Source organism: Alligator mississippiensis, chromosome 13, assembly GCF_030867095.1.
Source record: "Alligator mississippiensis isolate rAllMis1 chromosome 13, rAllMis1, whole genome shotgun sequence".
NCBI classification, from domain to species: Eukaryota; Metazoa; Chordata; order Crocodylia; family Alligatoridae; genus Alligator; species Alligator mississippiensis.
This window is the reverse complement of record NC_081836.1, coordinates 55559494-55582131: the sequence shown is the minus strand read 5'-3', so window position 1 is coordinate 55582131 and position 22638 is coordinate 55559494. Positions and strand designations below refer to the sequence as shown.

At 48.2% G+C, this 22638-nt stretch overlaps 1 protein-coding gene across 5 annotated transcripts in view; it reads left to right on the top strand.

Annotated features, from left to right (window-relative positions):
* Positions 1-19154: 19154 nt before the first annotated feature.
* The window catches only part of CACNA1H (calcium voltage-gated channel subunit alpha1 H), a 192761-nt gene continuing 189277 nt past the window's right edge, over positions 19155-22638 (top strand). For 2 of the 5 annotated variants that reach the window (XM_019494550.2, XM_019494551.2), the window contains exon 1: positions 19319-19912. In XM_019494550.2, the coding sequence (XP_019350095.2) occupies positions 19820-19912 (93 nt within the window). In that variant the 5' untranslated portion in view covers positions 19319-19819. Of the gene's footprint in view, positions 19913-22638 lie in introns of all 5 variants that reach the window. The other 3 variants (XM_059716434.1, XM_019494553.2, XM_019494554.2) reach the window with 3 other exon arrangements.

Genomic DNA, 22638 nt, shown 5'->3' with positions numbered 1-22638 from the left:
TTCCCTACCCCCAGCATTTGGGACTGTCTTCAGAGAGCAGCTCCCATTGACACGTCAAGGATGCAGCCTTGAGTTGCCATGACATCCAAATATCTTCAAAGGTACAGCGATGTTGTTGGCTTTGCTTTGCCCTTACTGACCCAATTCCCACGGTGTCTGGTCTCTCGCCCTCGTTCCAGCCTCTTTAAGTAATGATTTGTTCCAGTTGCTCCTCCAGTGATGTCAGCAGACAGTTGCATGTATTTTAATCGAGTGAGTCACAGAAGTGCAGATAGGCCCAGGCAAAGCACCCTTCAGGTTTTTGCTCAGATCCCTCACTTAAGTAAGGGCTTTGAAATTACTGAGCATGACACGGTTAGTTGGATTCGTTTGCTGATGTCAGTGCCTGAATCGTTTGGGGTCTTTGAGTTTTGCACAGGCAATTATGCATTTTGCATACCCGAGCATGGCGTGCACATCACCAAATGGGTGAGTCAGTGTAAGCAGCGGGCTGTCCATTGAGAGACCATTTAAATATGTATCTCTGTGTGCTGAACACCCCATAAAGAGAAATGTTGAGACTTTTTATTACAATATTTAGAAGAGAGTAGAGGGGATGAAGGCTTTCTTGAATGATGTTCTGTGAGTTTTGCAAAGGTTTTTTCTACCAGTTCCCAGGTGGCACAGTGTACAATGCAGTCCAGATTCCTTGGCAGGACTTTTTCCTGACCTCTCATCCATTTTTGAGTTACTCCTGATTGCATGATCAGCTTTGCTACTTGATCTCGAGGGCAGCATTGCAGGGTAAAGAGAAGGAACTGGTCGAATGCCTTAAATGTACAGCAGTGTAGGTTGTAGCCGTGTTGGTCTAAGGATCTAGGCAGACAAGGTTCTTTGGGTGAATCTGATATATTTTATTCGACCAACTTAAATAGTTGGGGAAAAAATTTTTTAGCAAGCTTTTGGCATTAAAAACCCTTCGTCAGGCTGAGGAAGCCCCTGAGTGCCTCTTAAATGTATAGAGGCAGACTAGGTTATTTGGGTAAATCTGTAATGTGAGGTGTGGATGTCTGCCTATGGCTTGAGACCAATACGGCTGCAACCAGCAATCTTAAATGTATCTATAATTTTTCTTAACTATGCTTATGTGGTACCCAGGGACGTCGGTGAGCCAACATAGTAAGGACATCCCCGTACCTGGCAGGGAATTTATGGGTAAGGGGAACATGGTTTGGACTGTATTAAGAGAGAACCAAGATGACTGGATTAGCCTTGGAGTAGTGAGCTCTACCTGGTAGGTCACAGGTGTAGAGATCCAGCCCAATGACTGAAAGTCCTCACTATCTGATGTGACTGTTGAGACAGCCTCTGAAGCAAGCCTGGTCTTAACTGGCCATTGGGACCCACCACAAAAACCTGCACGTGCATTCGCACAGATTCACAGACGTTTAGGGCTCGAAGGGATCTCGTGAGACCATTGGATCCACCCCCCTGCTCTGGGCAAGAAAGACCGTGAAGAAGTCTTTCCTTATATCCAGTCTGAAACCTTCTTCTAGGAGTTGATGGCCATTGCTCCATTGTTTGAGGCTGACTCCAACAGAGGGGTCTGAAGTGCGAATGGGCCGGGGGGTGAACTTGAACTCTCATCCCAGAGCTGGCTTCAGTCACCCAACCGGGGTACAGCAAGATGTCCTCACGGGCAGGTGTCACGTACTGCTCCGTGATTAAAGTTTGTCATCTTCGCATTCACACCTGCATTCATTGAACCCAGTCATCTCTACACGGGGCTGATGGTCTGGCACTGAATTACTTTCCTGTTTTAAAAAAAGGACATCAGGTTACAGGGGCAACAACCAAGCGACTACAAACAGGGAGTCAAGGCTGCATATGAGGATTTGCTCAATCCATGGGCCTTGCATGAGAGAGGAGGGGAGCGGGAAGATGGTCATTCCTGAATAAAAGAGTGAACAGAGGTTGTGCTGACAGCAAGTGACACCGCTAAGCATGATTACAGCTGCCTCGCCTTCCCAAGAAACCGATAGCATCGTGCTAGCAAAGGGCTCCTAGGCAGTCGGGCACGTCGCTCTTCCAAGCAGTTCACAAAGTGCTCTGGTTAAAACACTCGTCTGCCCCTGGTTTAATAACGTGCAGCGGCTGAGAGGTATAATGACAGTGGAGCAAATCCTGCAAAGTGTTGAGGGCTGCTCTGAGGTGCCAGGCACCCTGACATCCTGCTGATTTTAAAGGCATTCAGAGCTTCTCAGACGAGCCCCGTGCCTGGCAAAAGCAGACCTTTCCTATCAACCTGTGATTTGCTGGAGGAGGGTGATTTTCTCTGGAGCTCCAACCAAGCAGAACTGGGACATTGTCTGATGGCCTGACCTTTTCAATCCAGTGCGATTCAGTCCCGGCAATCTCGGGACTGTGGCTTTTGTGAGTATAATGTTAATTAGCAAGAAAGGGATCGGGAAGAGGTAGTGTATGCCTGTGCATCGCCATTGCCACCTAGCGTTCCCGCCCCGGTGCACAATTACGGTGCTCTAATTGCCAAGCCGGTCTTCCAGTCCTCTAGGGAACGGAGGGGATTCTCCTTTCATCCCCATGGTAAGGTCCCATTTCTCTGGATCAGAAGAATAATCTTAAATTCTTCCCTTCTTCTGATTGCAGAGTTCTGGGTGGTCATTGATTCGTTCCAGCTGCTGCGGCGGGCTGCATTGCATTTCAAAGATCATAAATAACAAGGCATCCTGTGATGCCGACTAGACTGGCGATGTTTATTCAGTGGCTTCTGAGGGGAGCAGCAAAACTTTTGCACTAGAAACTTAAAGAAAAGGAGATGCGATTTAGTAGCAAAGTTGTCGCGGCAGAAAGTGCCGAGCTCCCAGAAGCCGAAAAGGGCAAGAAAGCTGCATTTTCTTATCTGCGATAATGATTCTTGATACCCATTACCCTGTTTACCTTTAGTTCTCAAAGTACTTTGAAAAGGTGGTTTAGAATAATGCTCTGGAGCAGACCAGACAAATGAAACCTAATTCAGTGTAATTTAAACTAATAGGATTTTACCCAGGACTCTTTCATGCTAATATTGCACTTGATTGGGTGAAGCTATCCCAGTTTGGGGGGGGTTGCATCATCTGTCTGCTACTCTGAACTAGTGTAAATGTTTTAGTCTGTCTATTCCCCAAGATGATGCCCATTATTGGAAGTCGAAGGTAAGGACGTTTCCAGCTTTGTTCCCCTGCCGGGCAAGGGAGAGGTGCAAAGTCCTTTGACTTTGGGCCTTTCTGCTGAGACTTCCTCCAGGGTCTATTGGGAAGACCTTCCAGCAGGAAAGGTGAATGGCAAGACATAGCAGAAAATATTCCAGCATTATGCAAACTCATCCTTCAAGACTTAGAAAGCACAAAGCCCTGGATAGATTAGCATTTTGCTGTCTCGATCTCATCATGAGCCAAAGAGTGCATGTGCCCTTTTTAAAGGTGCATTCCTCTTTCTAATTCCAAGCTTAATCCCCAAAAGTTATGACTTGCCGCACAATCTGTCTTCTTTAACAGCTTCCCAAAACTACGATAGCAAGTGGGAGAAAGGCAGCTCCTTGACGAGTGACAAGGACACCCACTTCCCTTCTTTTAAGTTCATTGTAGTTTTGAAAACATTGACTTGAGCAGGATGAATTAGTCTCAGCGAATAATTAGGTGGCTTTAAGCCCCTTTTCTCCTGGTGAATTATGTGTCGGCGGGCTTGGATCTTTAAAATTCACTCGTTGCCGGCGAGCGTCCACAATAGGTTGGCTTTCGGGAGGACTGTTCACTGTTCTTCGTTCGTTTGCTGCCGACACTGATTGGCCACCGAAATCACGCGTGACAGCATGGGCCACGTCTAGCACGCAAAAAAATTCCAGCTATGGGGAAAGCGATTCATTCTTCGGTTCCCCCCTCGGTTACGGTTTGGAGAAGGGCCTGACAACACGTTGAATTGGCGGGCAGGAAGGGTCCGTTCTTGCTCCGCCAAAAAAGCTTAAAGAATCCAGCGGGACTTAAGCCCGTGCTTAAGTGCTGTTTTAAATCAGCACGGACGTAAGCATTTCAAGTCCCCAGAATTGTAGATTTTAAGCTCCGAAGGGGCCATTTCGCCTGACCTCCTGTATAGCGCGGGGCTGGGGAATTTTAATCAAGTTTAATCTGCTTTAAGACCAAATTTAATAGGCAGAAGTGACTTCTGGCTTCTGCACCGACTGCGGAGAGCTGCTGAGCATTCGGCTGGCATTGATTTCAGAGCAAGCCGATGGCGTTCGGCATCTCAGCGGATTTGCCACCTGTTGCTGTTTCGGCTCGTGTCTCAGCAGCATCGATTGCAGAAAGCAATCCTGCTGGCTGAAGAGTACCTGGCTTGTCTCTTAAAAGGGCCTTGGCTTGTAAACAGGGACTGTTGTGGCAAAGGGCGGTTTTGCTGTAATGCACACCTTGGTGTCATGCCAGTAAAGTTCGATTCACCATCCCACAGCTTCCTGCAGCTCCTGGGAAACCTGCGTAGCAGCAACCTCCCAGCTGTCCGGCAGCGGGCTTTTGAAAAAGGGATGGTATTGATCCGAATTGACCCAGCCGTGCTGCTACTTGTATAAAAGCTTTTAAAAATCCTCGGCGCACCAACTCACATTGCCAGCTCCGGTATTTCCCCGTGGACTGCAGCCTCCTCTCCCTTGATAGCAAGAGACCGTGTCTTGCCATGGAAGACATTCCTACAAAGGCTGGGGGAAGAAGGGAAGTTTCTCTAATTTGCAGAGGGAACATTTCAGGATAACTGAAGACAGTACAGCACAAGCCACAGGAAAATGTACAGAGGGAAAGGAACAGGGGTTTAACGGCAGAGAAGTTAGGAGGGACTGGATGGGGAGAGACCCTTGCCTCCCATGGGCAGGCTGGGACCTTAATATGCATTTGGATCGAGGGAAGGAATAGTCTAACGGGCAGGTCCAGGGTCTTAGACGTCCTTCTGAATATATCTCTGGTTTGCAAGGCAAATTAGTTGTTTTATGCTTCTGGAAACATGACACGTCCCGTAGCACTGGCTTAGCTTTCGCCCAACCTCTAGCCAAAAGAGCACATTGTTTAAGGTGCATTTGAGGTTGTAAGCTGGGGGCGCGTTTTCTCTTTGTCGCAAACTAGAAAAACATAATTATCGAGTCACCCGGGCGAATCCTTCCCTAGTCTCTGCAGTCGGCCCCATCTCCACGGGCCTGGCGCCAACTTCAGTTTCTTGCTTTGTTTTGGAAATGCCGCTTCGGAGCCGCGTGCTCATGCTGGCAGGCGGGGAGGGAAGGCGCCCGTCTGCAATGCTGCATCGTTTCCTTTTTAAGCAGTTCACAAGCAGATGAACCCAAATGATCTCCCGCAGTTTAATGACTAAAATTGTCTTTAATCAATTAAAAGTAAAAATGTTCCTTATGTTATGCAAGCTGACGTGTGAGAGTTGCCTCTTGGGAATTTGCTCTTGACTCATTTTCCCCCATTCCTTTCCTAGTTTCCACCACCGCCACCTGCCTTTAACCAGTATCATTGGGCGCTGACTATCTTTCAGTCATTTAGCAGCACATGTTGATTAACTGCAGCCTTATTTTGAGTGAGGTGTTTTTTCACACATGCAGTTAACAGTAGGGGAGATTCGTACTATTACTAGGATTTACTCCTGTTGTTCCAACATTTGGGTGCCCCCGTAACTCAGGTGCTGTAAATACATACAGTTCTTTCTCCCAGAAAGCTTACAATGTGACTAGATCAAAGAATAGTAAGCATGGGAAAGAAAATGTGAAGTGACCCACCAAGCTCTCAGGGAAAGCCAGCAGCAGAGCTGGGATCGAATCCAATAGCCCACCCGGGTGTTGCTTTTAGAAGTATTTTATTCAACACCATATTCTCCACCATCAACTCCAAGCCCCTTGCAAAGATTACAGGGAGCCCAATCTTTGATCCTAGTTGAGTCAGAGGTGTCTCCCATTGACTTTGGGGCCCTAGGTCAACACATAGCCTGAATGCGGTAGGTGCTTAGCGGGCACCTCTGCACACGACGCTTACTGCACAGTAGCCTAATAACACTGCATAGTAGTGTGCCGGTCAAAAACCGTGCTAATAAGCTACTGCACAGTGTTATTAGGCTACTGCACAGTAACCGTCACAGAAAAACGTGTGCCAGCGCTACTGCGCAGTAAATGTAGTTACTACATATTCATTTAGTACATCATTAAGGAAGTACTAAACTAAATGCTCAGTAGCTACAGTGCATTAATGAACATGTAGATGTGCCCAGTCTGTCTTATTCTGTTCTCCATTATTTATTAGTGACTGGCAACAAAGGTTTCAGACATGGCCACTGACTTGGGGCACTTCAGTGTCATGATGTCGAACTGGAGGGGATTTGGGCTGATTTTCAGAGAAACCGCAAGTTCTGTCAGGTTGGATTGGCTTTATGTGTGCCAGGCGTTGTTTGCAAATTAGGTCTTTGTGGTCTCGAGCTGGTTGTCCCACGTCAGTGAACCAGGTCTTCATGGTCCCAAGCTGGTTGTCCCACATCAGTGAACCAGGTCTTTGTGGTCTCAAGCTGGTTGTCCCACATCGGTGAACCAGGTCTTCGTGGTCTCAAGCTGGTTGTCCCACATCGGTGAACCAGGTCTTCATGGTCCCAAGCTGGTTGTCCCACATAAGTGAACCAGGTCTTCATGGTCCCAAGCTGGTTGTCCCACATCAGTGAACCAGGTCTTCATGGTCCCAAGCTGGTTGTCCCACATAAGTGAACCAGGTCTTCATGGTCCCAAGCTGGTTGTCCCACATCAGTGAACCAGGTCTTCGTGGTCCCAAGCTGGTTGTCCCACGTCAGTGAACCAGGTCTTCATGGTCTCAAGCTGGTTGTCCCACATCAGTGAACCAGGTCTTTGTGGTCCCAAGCTGGTTGTCCCACATCAGTGAACCAGGTCTTTGTGGTCTCAAGCTGGTTGTCCCACATCAGTGAACCAGGTCTTCGTGGTCCCAAGCTGGTTGTCCCACATCAGTGAACCAGGTCTTCATGGTCTCAAGCTGGTTGTCCCACATCAGTGAACCAGGTTTTCGTGGTCTCAAGCTGGTTGTCCCACGTCAGTGAACCAGGTCTTCGTGGTCTCAAGCTGGTTGTCCCACATCAGTGAACCAGGTCTTCGTGGTCCCAAGCTGGTTGTCCCACGTCAGTGAACCAGGTCTTTGTGGTCTCAAGCTGGTTGTCCCACATCAGTGAACCAGGTCTTCGTGGTCCCAAGCTGGTTGTCCCACATCAGTGAACCAGGTCTTCATGGTCTCAAGCTGGTTGTCCCACATCAGTGAACCAGGTCTTCGTGGTCCCAAGCTGGTTGTCCCACGTCAGTGAACCAGGTCTTCATGGTCTCAAGCTGGTTGTCCCACATCGGTGAACCAGGTCTTCATGGTCTCAAGCTGGTTGTCCCACATCAGTGAACCAGGTTTTCGTGGTCTCAAGCTGGTTGTCCCACATCAGTGAACCAGGCCTTCGTGGTCTCAAGCTGGTTGTCCCACATCAGTGAACCAGGCCTTCGTGGTCTCAAGCTGGTCGTCCCACATCAGTGGCCACTGTTAAGAATGGTGATATTGGTTCTTCTGCTTAGGTAAACAGGGCAACGAATCCAATGTGACAGCTTGTGCTAGAGGCTGGGACCTTCATGCTTACCTTGAATCTTGAGGAAGAGAGATCATGGGGCCAGCTGCCGAGGAGATCCTGTCTTCTGCTTCTCCAAGGGCCTGTTCATCTTCAGATGTTGCTGCTGCCATATTTATCCTGGTCCTGGGTACAGCAGCACAGCCCCTCAGTGGATATGTAGCATATGGCTGCAGAAGCTGGTTTAGCAGTACCACTTCCATGAAGGAGAGGGACTAAGCCAGCAGATACACTCTTCTCTCAGCCTGGGTGCATCTAGGAGAGGGAAGGAGAAGGAGTTGCCGGCAAGAATACATCAGCTGGGAGGTACACGAACGTGTCACATCTCTGCCTGATGCAGAAACCTTGTAACGGACCCAACCTAACCCCAGCCTTGTTCTCAATTGTTCCAGTTTTCCTCGTCATGGCTGCCACATTAGATCCCGAGAACTGGAGAGAAGAGGGGACGACTGAAAGTCTAGGGAAGCTGAGCCAAATGAACAGCACATTTTCTCTTCCCCCATGCATCTTCCCTCCACTTGGGATCCTCCCTAAATCAAAGCAAATGGCATGTGGGGCTGTTCTGCAGATGGAGCAGCCGTGGCACAGCTGTGCACATCTGGCAGGGGCCGCTTCTTGAGTCTGTTTACTCTCCGGCCACGGGCAGCCAGATTCTTGGACGGCTTGTAAAGAGATGTTACGATGAGAGGCAGACAGTAGTCCTCTGGCACCAGGCCGGCCTCCTGAGCGTCTCCATGTTTGACAGAGAGTGTTTTCCCCTCCCGTCCCACCTCCCCCATTACTTCTGATGCCGAGTTTCTCCATCCTGCTAGTAAAAGAGCTAGAAGAGGTTTTATGTGCAGGGAATGCACATGGGACCTTGGCTGCAAGGTCTTTCCTTCTGTGTAGCTCTGCCTAAGTGCCTGGGCTCTCAGAGCCTGGTTCGGGTCAAGCCAGGTGGAGTTCATTGCACAGACAAAGCTGTGCTCTTCTGATGGGTTCATTGTCTGTCAAGATGATAACAAAAAGCTTTCTCATGAGGAGAGGGTAGGAAAGTACTGGCACGGGTGACCCAGAGAGGTGGTGGACTCTCCATCCTTGGAGGTTTTTAGGGCCCAGCTAGACAAAGCCTTGTTTGGGATGATGTAGTTGGGGCTGGTCCTGCTTGGAGCAGGGGGCTGGACTAGATGTGACCTCCGGAGGTCTTTTCCAACCCTCATTTGCTATGATTCTGTGAATCCAACTGCCTCCATGCCTTAGTCCTCCTAACTTAGGGTCAAGTTATACGTCACATTCAGACCATACTAAATCTGTGGACTATTGAGATCATAGAAAATCATAGAGAAGTAGGGTAGCAAGAGGTCATCTATTGCAACCCCCTGCCTAAGGGAGGATCACCTCTATCCAAACCAGGTTAAGCAGTGTTAAAGTTAGACCATGCTATGAGCAGTTGAACATTAAAGGATTCATACCATTTCTTGCCTGCACAGCTCTGATTTGCCTGGCAAGCCCATGTCTGGCTAGGAGCTGGGACACCTGGGCTCTGTCCCTGGTCTGGGTTGGTGGGGGTGGAGGGCCTGGAGCGGTGCACCTTGGGATGCTGGAGGATTGCAGAGTGCTCATTTTATCTCTGTGGAAGAGACTGAAGTTACCCGAACATGAGCTAGACCCTCATCTAAAGTGGTGTAACTTTGAGATGCTCAGAAGGCCACTTAGCATGAGTTCATGGGCTTGAACTTGCAGACGCTCATGTTGTAAGTGCCCATAGTACAGCCTAAGTGTAATGTGTATCTTCACCGTTAGGCTGTGATCCCGTTCATAGAGGGATGCGGAGGTCTATAACTTGTAGCATTTGAGCTAAAGATTTATATGTGTTGTGTTTTGTTGCCTTTCAGCAGTAGGTCAGTGCCCAGCTCCCTCAGGGACAGTTTTGTGGAAGCCTACCTTTCGTGCTGGGCATTTACCTGTAACCCCCAGTTCCTTTTCTGCAGAACTGCTGCTTAGCCAGTTGGCCCCAAGCCTGCAGCAGTGCATGGGATTCTTCCATCTGAAGTGCAGCACTTTGCGCTTGTCCACGAGGTTCAGCAAGAAGTGCAAAGTCCTGCACTTAGGACGGAGCAATCCCATGCTGGGGAACAGCTCTGCAGAGAAGGACCTAGGGGTGGCAGTGGACAATAAGCTGGATATGAGCCAGCAGTGTGCCTTTGTTGCCGAGAAGGCTACCGGCATCCTGGGCTGCATTGATAGGAGCGTTGCCAGCAGATGGAAGGCAGTGATTCTTCCCCTCTATTCAGCACTAGGGAGGCCACATCTGGAGTCCGGTGTCCAGCTGTGGGCCTCCCACTACAGAAAGGATGTGGACAAGTTGGAGGGCAACGAAATGGTTGTGGGGCTGGGAGACAGGACTGGTGAGGAGAGGTTGAGGGAACTGGGCTGATTTAGTCTGCAGAAGAGAAGACTGAGGGGGATTGAATAGCAGCCTTCATCTGCACAGAGGATGGAGCTGCACTGGTCTCAGTGAGGACAGATGACAGAACAAGGAGCAATGGGCTCAAGTTGCAGCAAGGGATGTTTAGGTTGGATAGTAAGAAAAGCTTTCTCACTAAGGGGGTAGTGAAGCACTGGGACAGGCTACCCAGAGAGGCTGTGAAATCACCATCCTTGGAGGTTTTCAAAACACAGTTCAACAAAGCCCTGGCTGGGATGATGTAGCTGGGGCTGGTCCTGCTTGGAGCAGGGGGTTGCACTAGATGTGACCCCTGAGGTCCCTTCCAGCCCTCATTTTCTCTGATTAGCGACATCTGAGCCTATAAACACTGCAGGTTCCACTGACTGCTTCTCCTGTAAACATGTGTTTTACTTGTAATTGTAACTTGGCTTTTATGACTTGTCACTTTATTGCTGAGAGCTGCATACTGTATATAGAGCAAAAACAACAGTCATCATACCCATATGCCAAGCATCAAAAGTCACGGGTCAGGGCTCCCCAAAAAACATGAGTTTAACTTAAAAATAATGAGATTTTTTTTTTTTAAATATGACAAATGTCAAGAGTCTTTGCCTTCGCCTCCTGGTTTCTGAGCCTGGTGGTTGCCCTCGAGTCACATTTTTCTGGCAACCCAGATGGCTAGAAATATTCTTGGTTTTCTAACTGAAAGCTGCAGTTCTCTCCTCTCAGCTTGTCTCCAGGAAATAGGGTTTGAAGAAATTTCCCCGTGTCGCAGGACATGAGCCAAAATTGCCAGTCAGAAGCAGCATAACAACACTTTTCTAGTTTAGTGGTTTTCAACCTGGGGTCCGTGGACCCCCAGAGGTCCACAGACCATGTCGAAGGGGTCGTGAAAGATGATTATGATCAATCAGAAGTATGCAAATGGCCACGACTTCCAATCAAAATTTCCAAAGGCGTCCACAAGTGGAAAAAAAGGTCAAAAACCGCTGTTCTAGTGCATTTAAAATGAAATGCATTAGAAGAGTGGTTTTCAACCAATTTCGACTGGAGGTGTGGATCCCTTTGAATTGGAAGTTGTGGGGAAGGTCTCCACCCTGAAGAATTACAGAATTGGAGAATTCCAGCTATGGAAAACATGGATTATTCCCAGAAGTATTATGGAGGTAGAGGCTTGCCAATGGGTGCACAGGGAAGCACTGTTCGGTTGCACCTACAAGCGGGGTTTCTTGATACCAAGACCTGTGCTTGCTCTGTTAAATAATGAGGATCCCATCTCTACACCAGCCTTCATCTGGAGTTTCCCTATGGTCAGATTGGCTTGGAAAGTCAAGGGTTTTGCCTTCTTCTGTAGTAGGGGCATGGCCCTCTACCTGGGATCTCTTGAGTATATATTGACCTTTTACAGAAGCAAGACATTGGCTGCCATGGTCCCTCTGCTTTGCCCACAGCAGGTTCAGGTGTTATGTCTTGTGTTGTGTCAGGGCTGATGGTAGTTTTACTAAATGGTTAGATTATGTATGTGTATAGGATGGTTTGGATAGGGCTGATCCTGCATCAGGCGGGGGTTGGACTATATGGCCTCTGGAGGTCCCTTCCCACTTGATTTCTCTATGGTTTCTATGGGGAGCCTTCACAAGATGAGTGCGCTGAGAACAAGCTCAAACGGGGATTAAAATCAGTCAACGTTTAAATCCACAGTGCAGGTTTGGTGGGGTGGTTATCAACAGACGGCGTCTTCATGTGACAAAGAGCAGTTGTTTCTTCATTTTAAGATGGGACATTATGTCTACAAGGGATGCGCTGGACCTTCACCGGAAGGGCAGATACAAGAACTGGCCCATATGGTTTCAGGATGGAGGAAGCACGAATAGGAGCTGCATCATTGTATGCAATCGCCTTGCATTTTGCAGTCCTTCCCGAGTTAAACTTGGACATTTATTAGGAAATGTTTTTCTCTTTTTTGAAAAGATGTGACCTTTCTTTTGAACTCAGCCCTTGCTGCATCGTAGTGTATAGCATCCTTGGGCAGCTCATGGGCTGGGGTGTGAATCAGGGCTTTCTGTGTACAGGGAAATATTCTTCATTTAGGTGAAGTTAGGTTTTTAAAGCCAGTTTTAATTAAGCAGGTGTATATCTCAATTTTGGAAGCTTCTATTTTGCTGCAAGATCAGTTCATCTCTCTTTAGCCGAAGCTGGTTCCCAACTGACAGAAGCTAAATGAAAATAGGCCACTTTTATAGTGATGTGAGAGTGTCTACATGGGTCATCGTACCAGTCCGACTGCCCTCTGTTAAATTCGCTCCTTAGGTTACAGCAGAGTGGCTTTCTCGTGCAACTCAGCCATAGCCTCATCAATTAAAGCAACAGATAGGACAGCTGTCACATCCCCGACCCTGGAAAGAGGAGCGTGATTGCTATACAGCACGTCCTGGCTGCATTTAAGTCATTTTAGTGTTTCTTGGAGGTAATGTTTTGATGACTGAGCTCTCCGTTCAGTGGCGCAGTGTCCTAGGCATAGCTGGTTTTCATATCCTCTGCTTCTAAACTTTGAGCCAAATCCCAAAGGGGACGTTGTTATCAAGTGAGCGTAGGTAGGTCTAGTTTGCACACTTGGGTGCTGCAGACAAGGCAACTCACTGCACAATATGAAACAGTCTGGCTTCAGTCAGCTTCTCTGGACGTTTCATATCCCCTACGGCCTTTGGCATGTGAGATCCAGTACCTTCGATTCCACTCGGGTCACCAAAATCCAGCTCCCTGACCAACGTGTAACTTCTGCATCCTACCTCTGCATAGACTTTGTCTTCTCAATAGAAACGGAAAGTTTCCTGCAGGGATAACTTGAATGCGTTATTGGAAGACATGCTAAGTATGATCTGCGACGGGCTAGAGGATCGGTTGGTAGCACGGTTGGTCGTTGGTCTTACAAAAGCATGGTTCTTGGAAGTGCCATCGGTGGGGACAGGGGAAATTGAGAGGACGGTCTCATCTAGAATGAGCAAGAAGACCTACCAGGTCTTGTCCGTCACTCTGACAGCCATGTGCTCAAAGGGAATTTGGAGCGGCCTAGATCTATGCCGTTCCCCTGCAATTCGCTCAAAAGGCAGAAATATTCATCTCAGACCATTAGCGTTCTCCCGAGTGGCTTGCCCATCTGTCCCCACTGTGCCCTTTTATTTCCAAATCTCTGCTTCATCATTGGCTCAGTTGATTTTAAATCAGGGGGTGCTTTTCTCACGGCAGCTACAGTTTGCCAGCTTTTCACAGCCGGCCGGTGAATGGGTCGGTCACTATTACAGGCAGGTCTTGATAACATTAGCAAAAGGCATGAGAGCCCGAGAAATTCTCCGGATGCCCGCTGCATCAGAGCTGGCACGGTTCCACCTGATAGGCCGGTTGTAATTTGGGTGAGGGGTAGGAAGTCCAGAAAAGCGAGTTAAGTAGAGTGCTACTTCGAGCTTGACCTTCACCTCCCACCCCACTCACCTGGGAGGGTTAGTGCACTTGGGACAACCCAAGTTGCCAGCTGCCACATTTGTATTTTATTTTCCTTAAAGCCCCAGCTCCTGGAGTCATGGGAATACTCACGCATCATGTGCTTTCCTCTTTAAAAGAAGAACGAATTAGGGGCCCAACCTCCTTGTTCGCTCTTCTGAAGTCACCGGAGATCCCACAACTACACTCATATTTGCAATAGGTTACTAAATTACCCCCTGATGAGTAGGGGTCTCCCGAATTCGAGGCAGCTGCCAACCGAATTTGCCTGCAGATCACAGGACCAGTAGCCATTTTCACAGGCAGAGAGTGACAGAGTGCAGCCCCCATTGCTTCTGATTGGCTGAGGGACCCCGGTGTCCCCACCCCTCACTGCTGTTTGGCTGCAAAGGCTGTCTGTCATACGGTCCTGCCCCTTGCCACCGATTGCTTGTGATGGACAGCTTTCGCAGCCAAACAGTGGTGAGGGGTGGGGCCGCAGACATCTTGCCGTGCCGGCAGCCCCCTTTTCTCCTCCCCCCTCTGATGGGCTGCATGGATGGGCCACAGTGGCCATGAGGACTGCCCGCTCCCCAGAGGGAGCCAGCATTTTATTTTCGGCAATTTTTATTTTTCAGGTACCCCTCCAAAAGTGCGGAGCCCAAGCTTTTTTGCAGCACCTACCCAAAATCGCAGTTTCCGTGAAAATCACAAAACGGTGATTTCAGTAGGTCCCGGCGGAGGGGTTGTGCCCCGGCTCAGCTTTAGCAAGAAACGAAGAGTTAGCCTAGGAACAAAATGCAATGCTCTGATTGAAGGGAAATCTACCTGTGTCAATCTAGAACCGAGGGTGTTTGGGGAATCGCAGTAGCTCTTCTGCATTTGGGTCCCTGCCGTTCATTTCTGGATGCCGCGTCCAGTTAGGGATGACCCTGCCTCGAGCAGGGGGCCATCTAGACCTCGTGAGGTCCCTTCCAGCCCAACTTCCCTATGATCCTATGACTGTATCTTTGTTATCGTCAGTGGCCCAGCCTGGAGAAAGAAACTTAGGGTTTGCTTTCCCATTAGAGCGCCATGAATTACACTTGGTATTTCCAGCCCCATCCTGAGTATGGCTGTGCCCCACGGCCGTTCAGAGAATCCCACCATGAGTAGCAATATCATCTCTGTCGACCCAATCCATTTTCTAGGGGGTGTCAGCGCTGCGTATGAAGGTCAAAGCTGTTCTGAGGAGTGTTTTTAAAACTCTCTGGCCATGGTTTAAACCGGAGTTTCTGGGCATTTTAGGAACTGCTGGCAACTAATAGGAAAGAAACCATTTTTCACTGAGATCAGAACATCTCCTTGTGCAAACTGCCCTCACTTAAAACAAGGGACATTGTGTTCCCGGCTCAGCTTATTGTTGAGAAAAATTGAGAAAGTGCCTCTGTCAGGAATTTCTGGGCACCGCCAAGAAGCAGGATTAGTTCCATTAGGCCCCAGCACTCAGGGTAATCCTACGTTTGAATTAGGGAGCAAATCACTGTCATTAATCTGATGAGGAAATAAATAGGCCAGATGCTTAATACATGCAGACGCAACGTTGTCTGGTGGAAGAGAATAATGAGCAACTTCACCTGCAGCAAGCTGGGGTTTAAATGCACAACCTGCTTCCAAGAGCCTATCAATAAACTGGTCCTTTTGAGGTGGGAGCAGAGAGAGAGAGGAGATAAGGACTGGGCTTGCATGGGAATTTCGCAGCACTGGTCATGGGGCAAAATTCACCAGTACGTTCCAGTCTGTCTCCCTGCCAAGACAAGCACATTCCCTACAGTGTAATCTCCTTCCCAGTCCAACAGGAGCCACAACAAGGGGTAGGGCTCCCACACCATTCACTTGAAGTGTCCACGGCCTCAACAGTAGGAAATGTTTCTTTACGGGCAACCTAATTTCCCCTTTTCCTGATTCCTTCATGGGGATTGAGGGTTCACGTGCTTTGTACCTGCTGGGAATCTCTAACCACCTGGTTGACTGGGTACAGCTACAACTCTGATCAGTGTGGCTTCATCTTTCCTATTTTTAACCACCATGCTATATTCCAAAAACTCTCCAGGATTACTGGAAAATGCCATGCCCAACTTCAGCAGTCACTGAATAAAGGACAGGAGCATCTCCAACTTCCAGGTTGCAGGAGAGCTCTTTGCAATGCTGCATCTAAAATTTCACAACTGGGTGGTAAAAAAAAGGGGATTTAGACATCCGATCTCCGAGACTGTCCCTCCATGTTATTTTGCCTTGATGTGGCCTATGCTGCGCCTGTACCATGAGGAAATACAAGACTTGGTTCCCCAGATCTGTTACTTCAGCACCTTTTATCAGTGCACAACTCCCATGCCCTGGAAAGGAGAGAGCAACAGCCAGGGTGAAAGAAATGCAAACGCAGGCATAAAGGAATAACCCGGGAGCTGTGTTTACACGGGGTTTCACATGAAACCCATCAAGCTATGCAAATATTGTAAGTGGGATGTAGCAGCAGGTTAGGTGTGGTTGGGTTCTGGAGGAGTCTATTTTTCTTGCCGGAGCAGGATTCTCCCCTCTGCTTCTAATTAACCCAAAGTTGGGGGTGGGTTGGAGTCAGCCAGGCCTGCAAATGTCAGGAATCAAAATTTAAAGGCATCAAAGACTGGGGAGTGGGGGAGAGAAATAAACTGAAGCTGGGAATTCAGCTATCAGCAACTTCTTGGAGTCTGCAGTCAGCAAGCTGCTGCCTACACCCCCTCCTGCTCATCAGAAAGGGGGTCTCCAGTCTTACTGATGGATTGATTGGTGGATTCTGCATTTGATATCAGTTTATTTCTTGCCACAGAGCCTTCCCATTAGAAATGGGACATGTCCCATACAAAGCTGCAACGCGATGCTTTTACCCTCCCATGTTGCCCAATCGGAGGTTCTCTCCCAATATTAAAACCACTGGATTCGGCCACGGTCGTCATTCCATCTCCAGGCTCCCAACTTTGTGAACAGCCTTGCCCAAAGTTGGCTGGGAGGGGAGATGCAACCTGCTGGGTTTATCTGGAGCAGGAGGCAACCATCAATCCTTCTGGATCATGTATGGAGGAGTGGAGGCTGCCCAGATCTGCAATCCCCGCCCTTTAGGCCATTGAGACAGAATCAAAAAGCTGCACAGGACACATCTACATGTGTGCTTTAATGCGCATTAGTTTATTTTAATTTGCTTTAAAGCGTCACAGAAAAACTGTTCTCTTTAGCTAATGTGTCTTAAAATAGGCGAATGCACATGTTTCTAGTACCTCACAATGGAGGGCATGTCTACAGGTACATTAACACGGTTTAGTTAATACACATTAAATCTAATATCTCCATTCTGACGTATTAGGGAAATGCTCATTAGCCTGTCTTAATGCGCATTAACTAAACAGCACGTGTTTTTTCAGTGACACTTTAATGCTCATTAAAATAGTCTAAGCACATGTGTAGATGCTTCTGGAGGTATTACATTTAATGTGCATTACCTAAAGCACATTAACGAACATGCAGATGCGCCCACAGAGTCCTTGGTGTAAATGCGCCCATTTGGTGCCTCAATGGCTGTAGTTACAGGTGCATCCAGGATTCAAATCCAAGTTTCCCCCGTGGCTGATGTGGATTGTACCACTGAACCACAATGGCAAGAGACTTAGCTGGAGTATTTTCCTCTTAATCATCTCCTCCAGACTTGCTGTGTTCGATTGCACTACCAGCATCTCCTAGGAGAACTCCATTGGAGTCAGTTGTGTTATGTAAGCAGAGCATTTTAGGCCATCGTGTTTCTATGGTATGTGCTTTGGAGCAAGGACAGGCTCAAACACCCTGTCAATAAGCATGCTAGAAACACCTGGAACCAGAGCATCAGCTTGTGCAGACTATTGCAGCTCAATTGAAGTCCTTGATGTGATCCTAATGCTAGCGCTCTCCATTACGGGTTCATTCCAGCCTCAGTCTAGCCTGGGAGGTTTGTCAATGGCTGGGCTTTATCACAGTGAGCTTTTACATGCCCTTAATGGAAGCCAGGTTCCCTTTGCTTCCTGACGTGCTCTTGCATTTGCTCGCTTTGCTCTGTGGCTTTGAGGCAGGCCGCCGGCCATTAGAGATGGAATGTGGCTGAGTCTGATTAAACAGTCTGGATGGCAGTGAAATCCCAGCTGCTTCCCGGGTGGCGTATGGCTAACATCCTGCTGGATGCATGTCCACATCGCCCCCCTCGCGGCTCAGATTCCCGGCAGGCCCCGAGAGTCTTTGCAAAAAAACATCTTGGAGGAGAGTTACAGCAGGGCACAAACACGCCTGGCATAAATAAAGGCTCGGGGGCCACCGTGACGAGCTGTTGAGCCGTTTCCCCAGAGATGGAGACCTTGATAATAACCCAGGCTCTTGTTTGCATTCGATGGTTTTCATGGGTAATCTTCCAGAACGTAAACACTGAGTTTATTATCCAGGCAGCTCTTGCAAACACAGAGCGGGCCTGCTGCGGGGACAACATTAAGCGGGGACGTTGCATAATGAACAAGCCACCTACTGTATAATAACAATTAAGGCAAGGCACAAGGGGATAATTTTGCTGGCGCTATTGAGCGCAAATATGGCTCTTTTCTGCTTGGACTTCCTTAATATAGAAACAGTGCATTATTATGAATGAGGAAGTCTTCCTAGCGTTCCAGATTCCCTTGCTGATGCCCACGTCCATGCTTGCACGCACACATTTGTCCTCCCTTTAATTGGCTATTTCACACTTCATGTGGGAAAGGCAAGAATCTCCTCTCCCAAATCTAGAAGTATTTTTTTTTTAATTGGATCATCCCAACAGCAGCAGCCGAATCCTTCAGGCCTAATTCTGCTGTCCTTTACAGATATAGGACTCGGAGGTTACGTCAGCGAAGGCACTGGAGCTATTCTTGATGTCGGCTGAAGTACTCTAGATGAGACTTTACGGTTGGCTTTATGGTATTGCTGTAATGGTTAGGTCAGCCACAGTGGATTTCTCGAACCAAGAACCGTCCCATTTGTTTTCGTCACGGCTTACAGCTATGAATCAGGTGTTGGTGGGGGGAAGATAGACTTGATGGCTTCCTAGGAAGAGCTGAGCCTGCCCTGAGTCAGAAATATAGCCTGGAAGGCCCCATTGGTATAGTCTTGCCCTCACCCAGCCTTTGCCACCCTATGACTTATATTCTGTTCCCTTATCTGGTGCCATGTCTCTTCCAACACTTTGCAGCTGACTTGTAAATCTAACCACAGGACAAGTCTTGGGTACGCCCAAGTGTAAGGAAGGTAGCAAGTAATGTATTATCTGGCTTACTGGTTGGATCAATCGGGATTTCTAGGTTCGAATCCAGACTGTTATGGACTTGCCATGTGACTGTAGCCAAGTTGGTTAAAGAGAGACCACATTAGGTTGAAGTTAAGTAGAAGGCAGGATAGATTTGTACATTGTAGAATAACCAAAGTAGCTGACGGTAGAGGTAGCAGGTGCATACGATGAAGTGAGCTTCAGCTTGTGAAAGCTTGGGGGGGGGGGGGTTATATCTACTTTGGTTAGTCTATAAAAGTGCAAACCTGTTGTCTTTCAAGTTGGTTAAACTCTGCCTGTCTCAGATCACCCATCTTGGTAGCCAAGGAGTGAATATCTCTCATATGAATGAATGGGTGATATCAGCTGGTAAGAGACTTGGAGCTTCAGAGGTGCCCGCTGCTATGGAAGGATAAAAGATGATAGTGCCCTGTGCTGCTCTTGCACCCGTGAGAAAGATAGGTGTTAATGGCAAGATGTAGGAACCCGGCTAGACAACGACTTGGCTGGGATGATCTAGCTGGGGCTGGTCCTGCTTGGAGCAAGAGGATGGACTAGGTGCGACCTCCTGAGATCCCTTCCAACCCTCGTTTTCTATGATCCTATGACTCTGAATGTAAAATATCCCAGGTGGTCATGTTGTACCTTCCCTTCTGGTCTAAAATGAAAGCGATGCATCTCGGCAGGAGTTCCCCTTGCCAGGACCCTTTCCTGGAAACTTCAAGTTCAGATTTTAGCATTTCTGAGCTGTCATGGGGGTGGACTTTTGTTCTCGTTGAGAAGGGACATCCAGCTTCTTTCACATGTAAGTACTGCCACGTTTCTGCTTAGATTTGTCTTTGTGAGTCCTTACCGATGGTTGATAAAGTGCACGTCCTCCTTAACTCACTGCGTTCACCTGGTTCGAGCACGTCAGCATGCTGGTCATCCTTCTGAACTGCGTCACGTTGGGCATGTTCCAGCCCTGCGAAGATGTGAAGTGCAAGTCCGAGCGGTGCACTATCCTGGAGGTAAGACCAGTATCCTTACGCCCTTTGGCAAATGTCTTGCATAGCATCAGCGAATGCGGTACAGGGAGTGTTTTAGTATAGCTATTCATTTGGGAGCCAGCTAAATCTATGAAGAGCCATCATATGCTCTGAATGTATTAAGGGAATGTATTATCCAGTGGAGGATTGGATAATTTGTGGGACTGATAATGGCACGTGAAGGTGCCAATTTTGCATGCAGTCCTGGCCATTTACAACCCAGCTCTGATGGCTGCATGGCCTGCATCAAAGGGGTTAATGGTGATGCTTCATCCCAGTCCCTCTCTCTGGAGGTGGGAGATTATTCACCCTTTGTGTCTGCTTTGTTCCTCAGCCGAGTCTACCAGCTAAATCCAAGTGACTCGTTTGTTATATGCCATGGCTTATTGCCTGCCAGGGACTTGGCTTAAACCCAGAGCTCACTAAACCTTATGATGGAGTCTTAATAACATCTCAGAGCTCATGGAGGCAGTAATTTAACTGGTCCTATGAGTCCCTGAAGAGCCCTGGCAATCACGTATCTGCTGTATGCCACAGGACGGGCCATCTCGAAGCTGCCTGTGTGTGGGCTGCACCCCACCTGGCTTCCAGCAAGAACTAATTTTCTAGACTCCAAAAAATAACCGTGGAGAAGCTCAGGCTTCCTGGTGCCTTGCGTTACCTGATGTAAAGGTCATTGGTGTTCATCAGTGTAATGTCCTGGGGCCAGGTAAGTTCTTTAATAGCCCCTTGAGACCATTTAATGGTAAAGAAAAGGCCATTGAGCCCCTTTGCAAGTCATCCAACCCATCCACCGTGAGACTGGTCAAGGATAGATCTGCAAAGCCACCAGGAAAGGACTTTGTCGGCATGCAACCTCAAGCTCTGGGAAGTTAGGGGCAGATCTCTGTGAACCACACTAAGAGAGAAGCCGCAAGAGATCTGTTATGGAGTGAGCCATGGAACAGAGCTGGGAGGATGGTGCAAACCGTTGTCCTATGCCACGATTTCTGCAGTGCATCCAGCCAACAGTGCATCCAATCATAGTCAGGTCCAGCTGCTCCCAAGGAAGGTAAAATTGTGAGGTTGGCCATCATGGAAACAGGTGGAACGAAGGATTTTGGTGCTCTGGTTACAGGAGGAGAGGTGGTAGCACAGGGTCCCTGGCATCTGCTATTCTAGTGCCCCCTCTCAATTCGCATCGGAGGCTGGTGCCCCTAGTTACATTACTGTCCTAGGTCCCATCTGTGCTCTGAAGGTTTCTCCCTGGCCCAACCATGTTCCTCCACTGGGAAGTATACACACAAGTATTTGCACTTTTATAGACTAACCAAAGTAGACACACACACACACACACACACACACATCTTTGCATCCTCATCTATTTTTTCTCAAAAATACCCACCCTTGCATGGAAACCAATTCTTCTTTCCTAACTAAGAGTTTTTTTCACTGATGATTTGCTATTTGTTGTCCATCTTTCCATAACATTTCATCCTCACCCTGCAGTAGAAAACCACAGCATGTGGCTCTCATGGGCCTCGTCAGTCCCTGAACAGTTCGCAGGGCACGTGCCCCCAGAATATGGTTTGCATTCCCAGCTGGAGGATGGCAAAGTATGAGATGTATTTGTAAAAGTCAGAGTACGCTTGTGAATGATTTGCAGAAAGAAAAAAGGGCAAAAGTTATAGTCAAACAATATTTCCCCTCTCCTGGCTTCAGCTTGCACGGGGAATGGAAGCCAAAACATGAAAAATCAAACTCCCTTGCAGAGACATTCAGATGTCAGGTGTCAAATGACCCGAGACTGCTGGACCAGCTTTGGTTTGTCTTTATAAAAGGAGGATCTTGCTAGGTCAGAGCACAGGTAGACTAGCTAGATCTCACACATGTGCACATACGCACACCCACGCTCTCACAAGAGCTCCAGGAAAAGACGTCAGGTCACAGCCACCTGCTTTCTATTAAGTTTGGCAATAATCCACTCAGGCTTCAAAATGAAAGAGCCAGAGGCGCAATGTAGGAGGCTCTGCTGACTATAATGATCATTAAGAGAGCAGTTCGGATGGCAGATCGTTTGGAGAACATGTGTCTAGATCAAGAAAGCGGCTGTAACTTCCGCAAAGAGGCTTTTCAAAACACAAAAAAACCCCCAACCTTTCCATATGATTTAAAAAAAAACAAATATCTTTGCATCCTCGTTCTGTTTAATAATGTATGGGGCAACCTGTACCCGACGCGGCATCAAGGCATTCACCCATTTCAGCATATGTCAAAATAGTTAATATTTTTGTGTGAGAGCAGCGAGGCTCAATCTGGAAGTGGAAGCCGTGCTCATTTATGCCAGCCGTGAGTCTAAGTATGTACCGCGTGTGTTGGTAACGATGGAAAGAGAAGCCCAGGGTTGAATGGCAGTGACTCACTGACCTGCTGTTTTGGTCCCTCCTAATAAAGGCTGAGCCTGCCCTATGGACAATGCAAATGTAATGTGCCCTGCAGCTGCCTGCCTCCGCCTTTTCCCCTATTTTACCAGGACTTATAAATGCAAAACCTTGATCTACATCAAAGCGCGCTTGTACGTGGACTGTAAATGGTATCCGTGCTTTCTGGTGCCCGACGACTTGACACAACAAGAATCGTACCGGCTGTTCCCTACTTCCAGCCTGTGTTCCCTGTATCCCTGCTGCTCCTTGTCCACATTGCACCCTCTGTATACGCAGGGTGCCTGG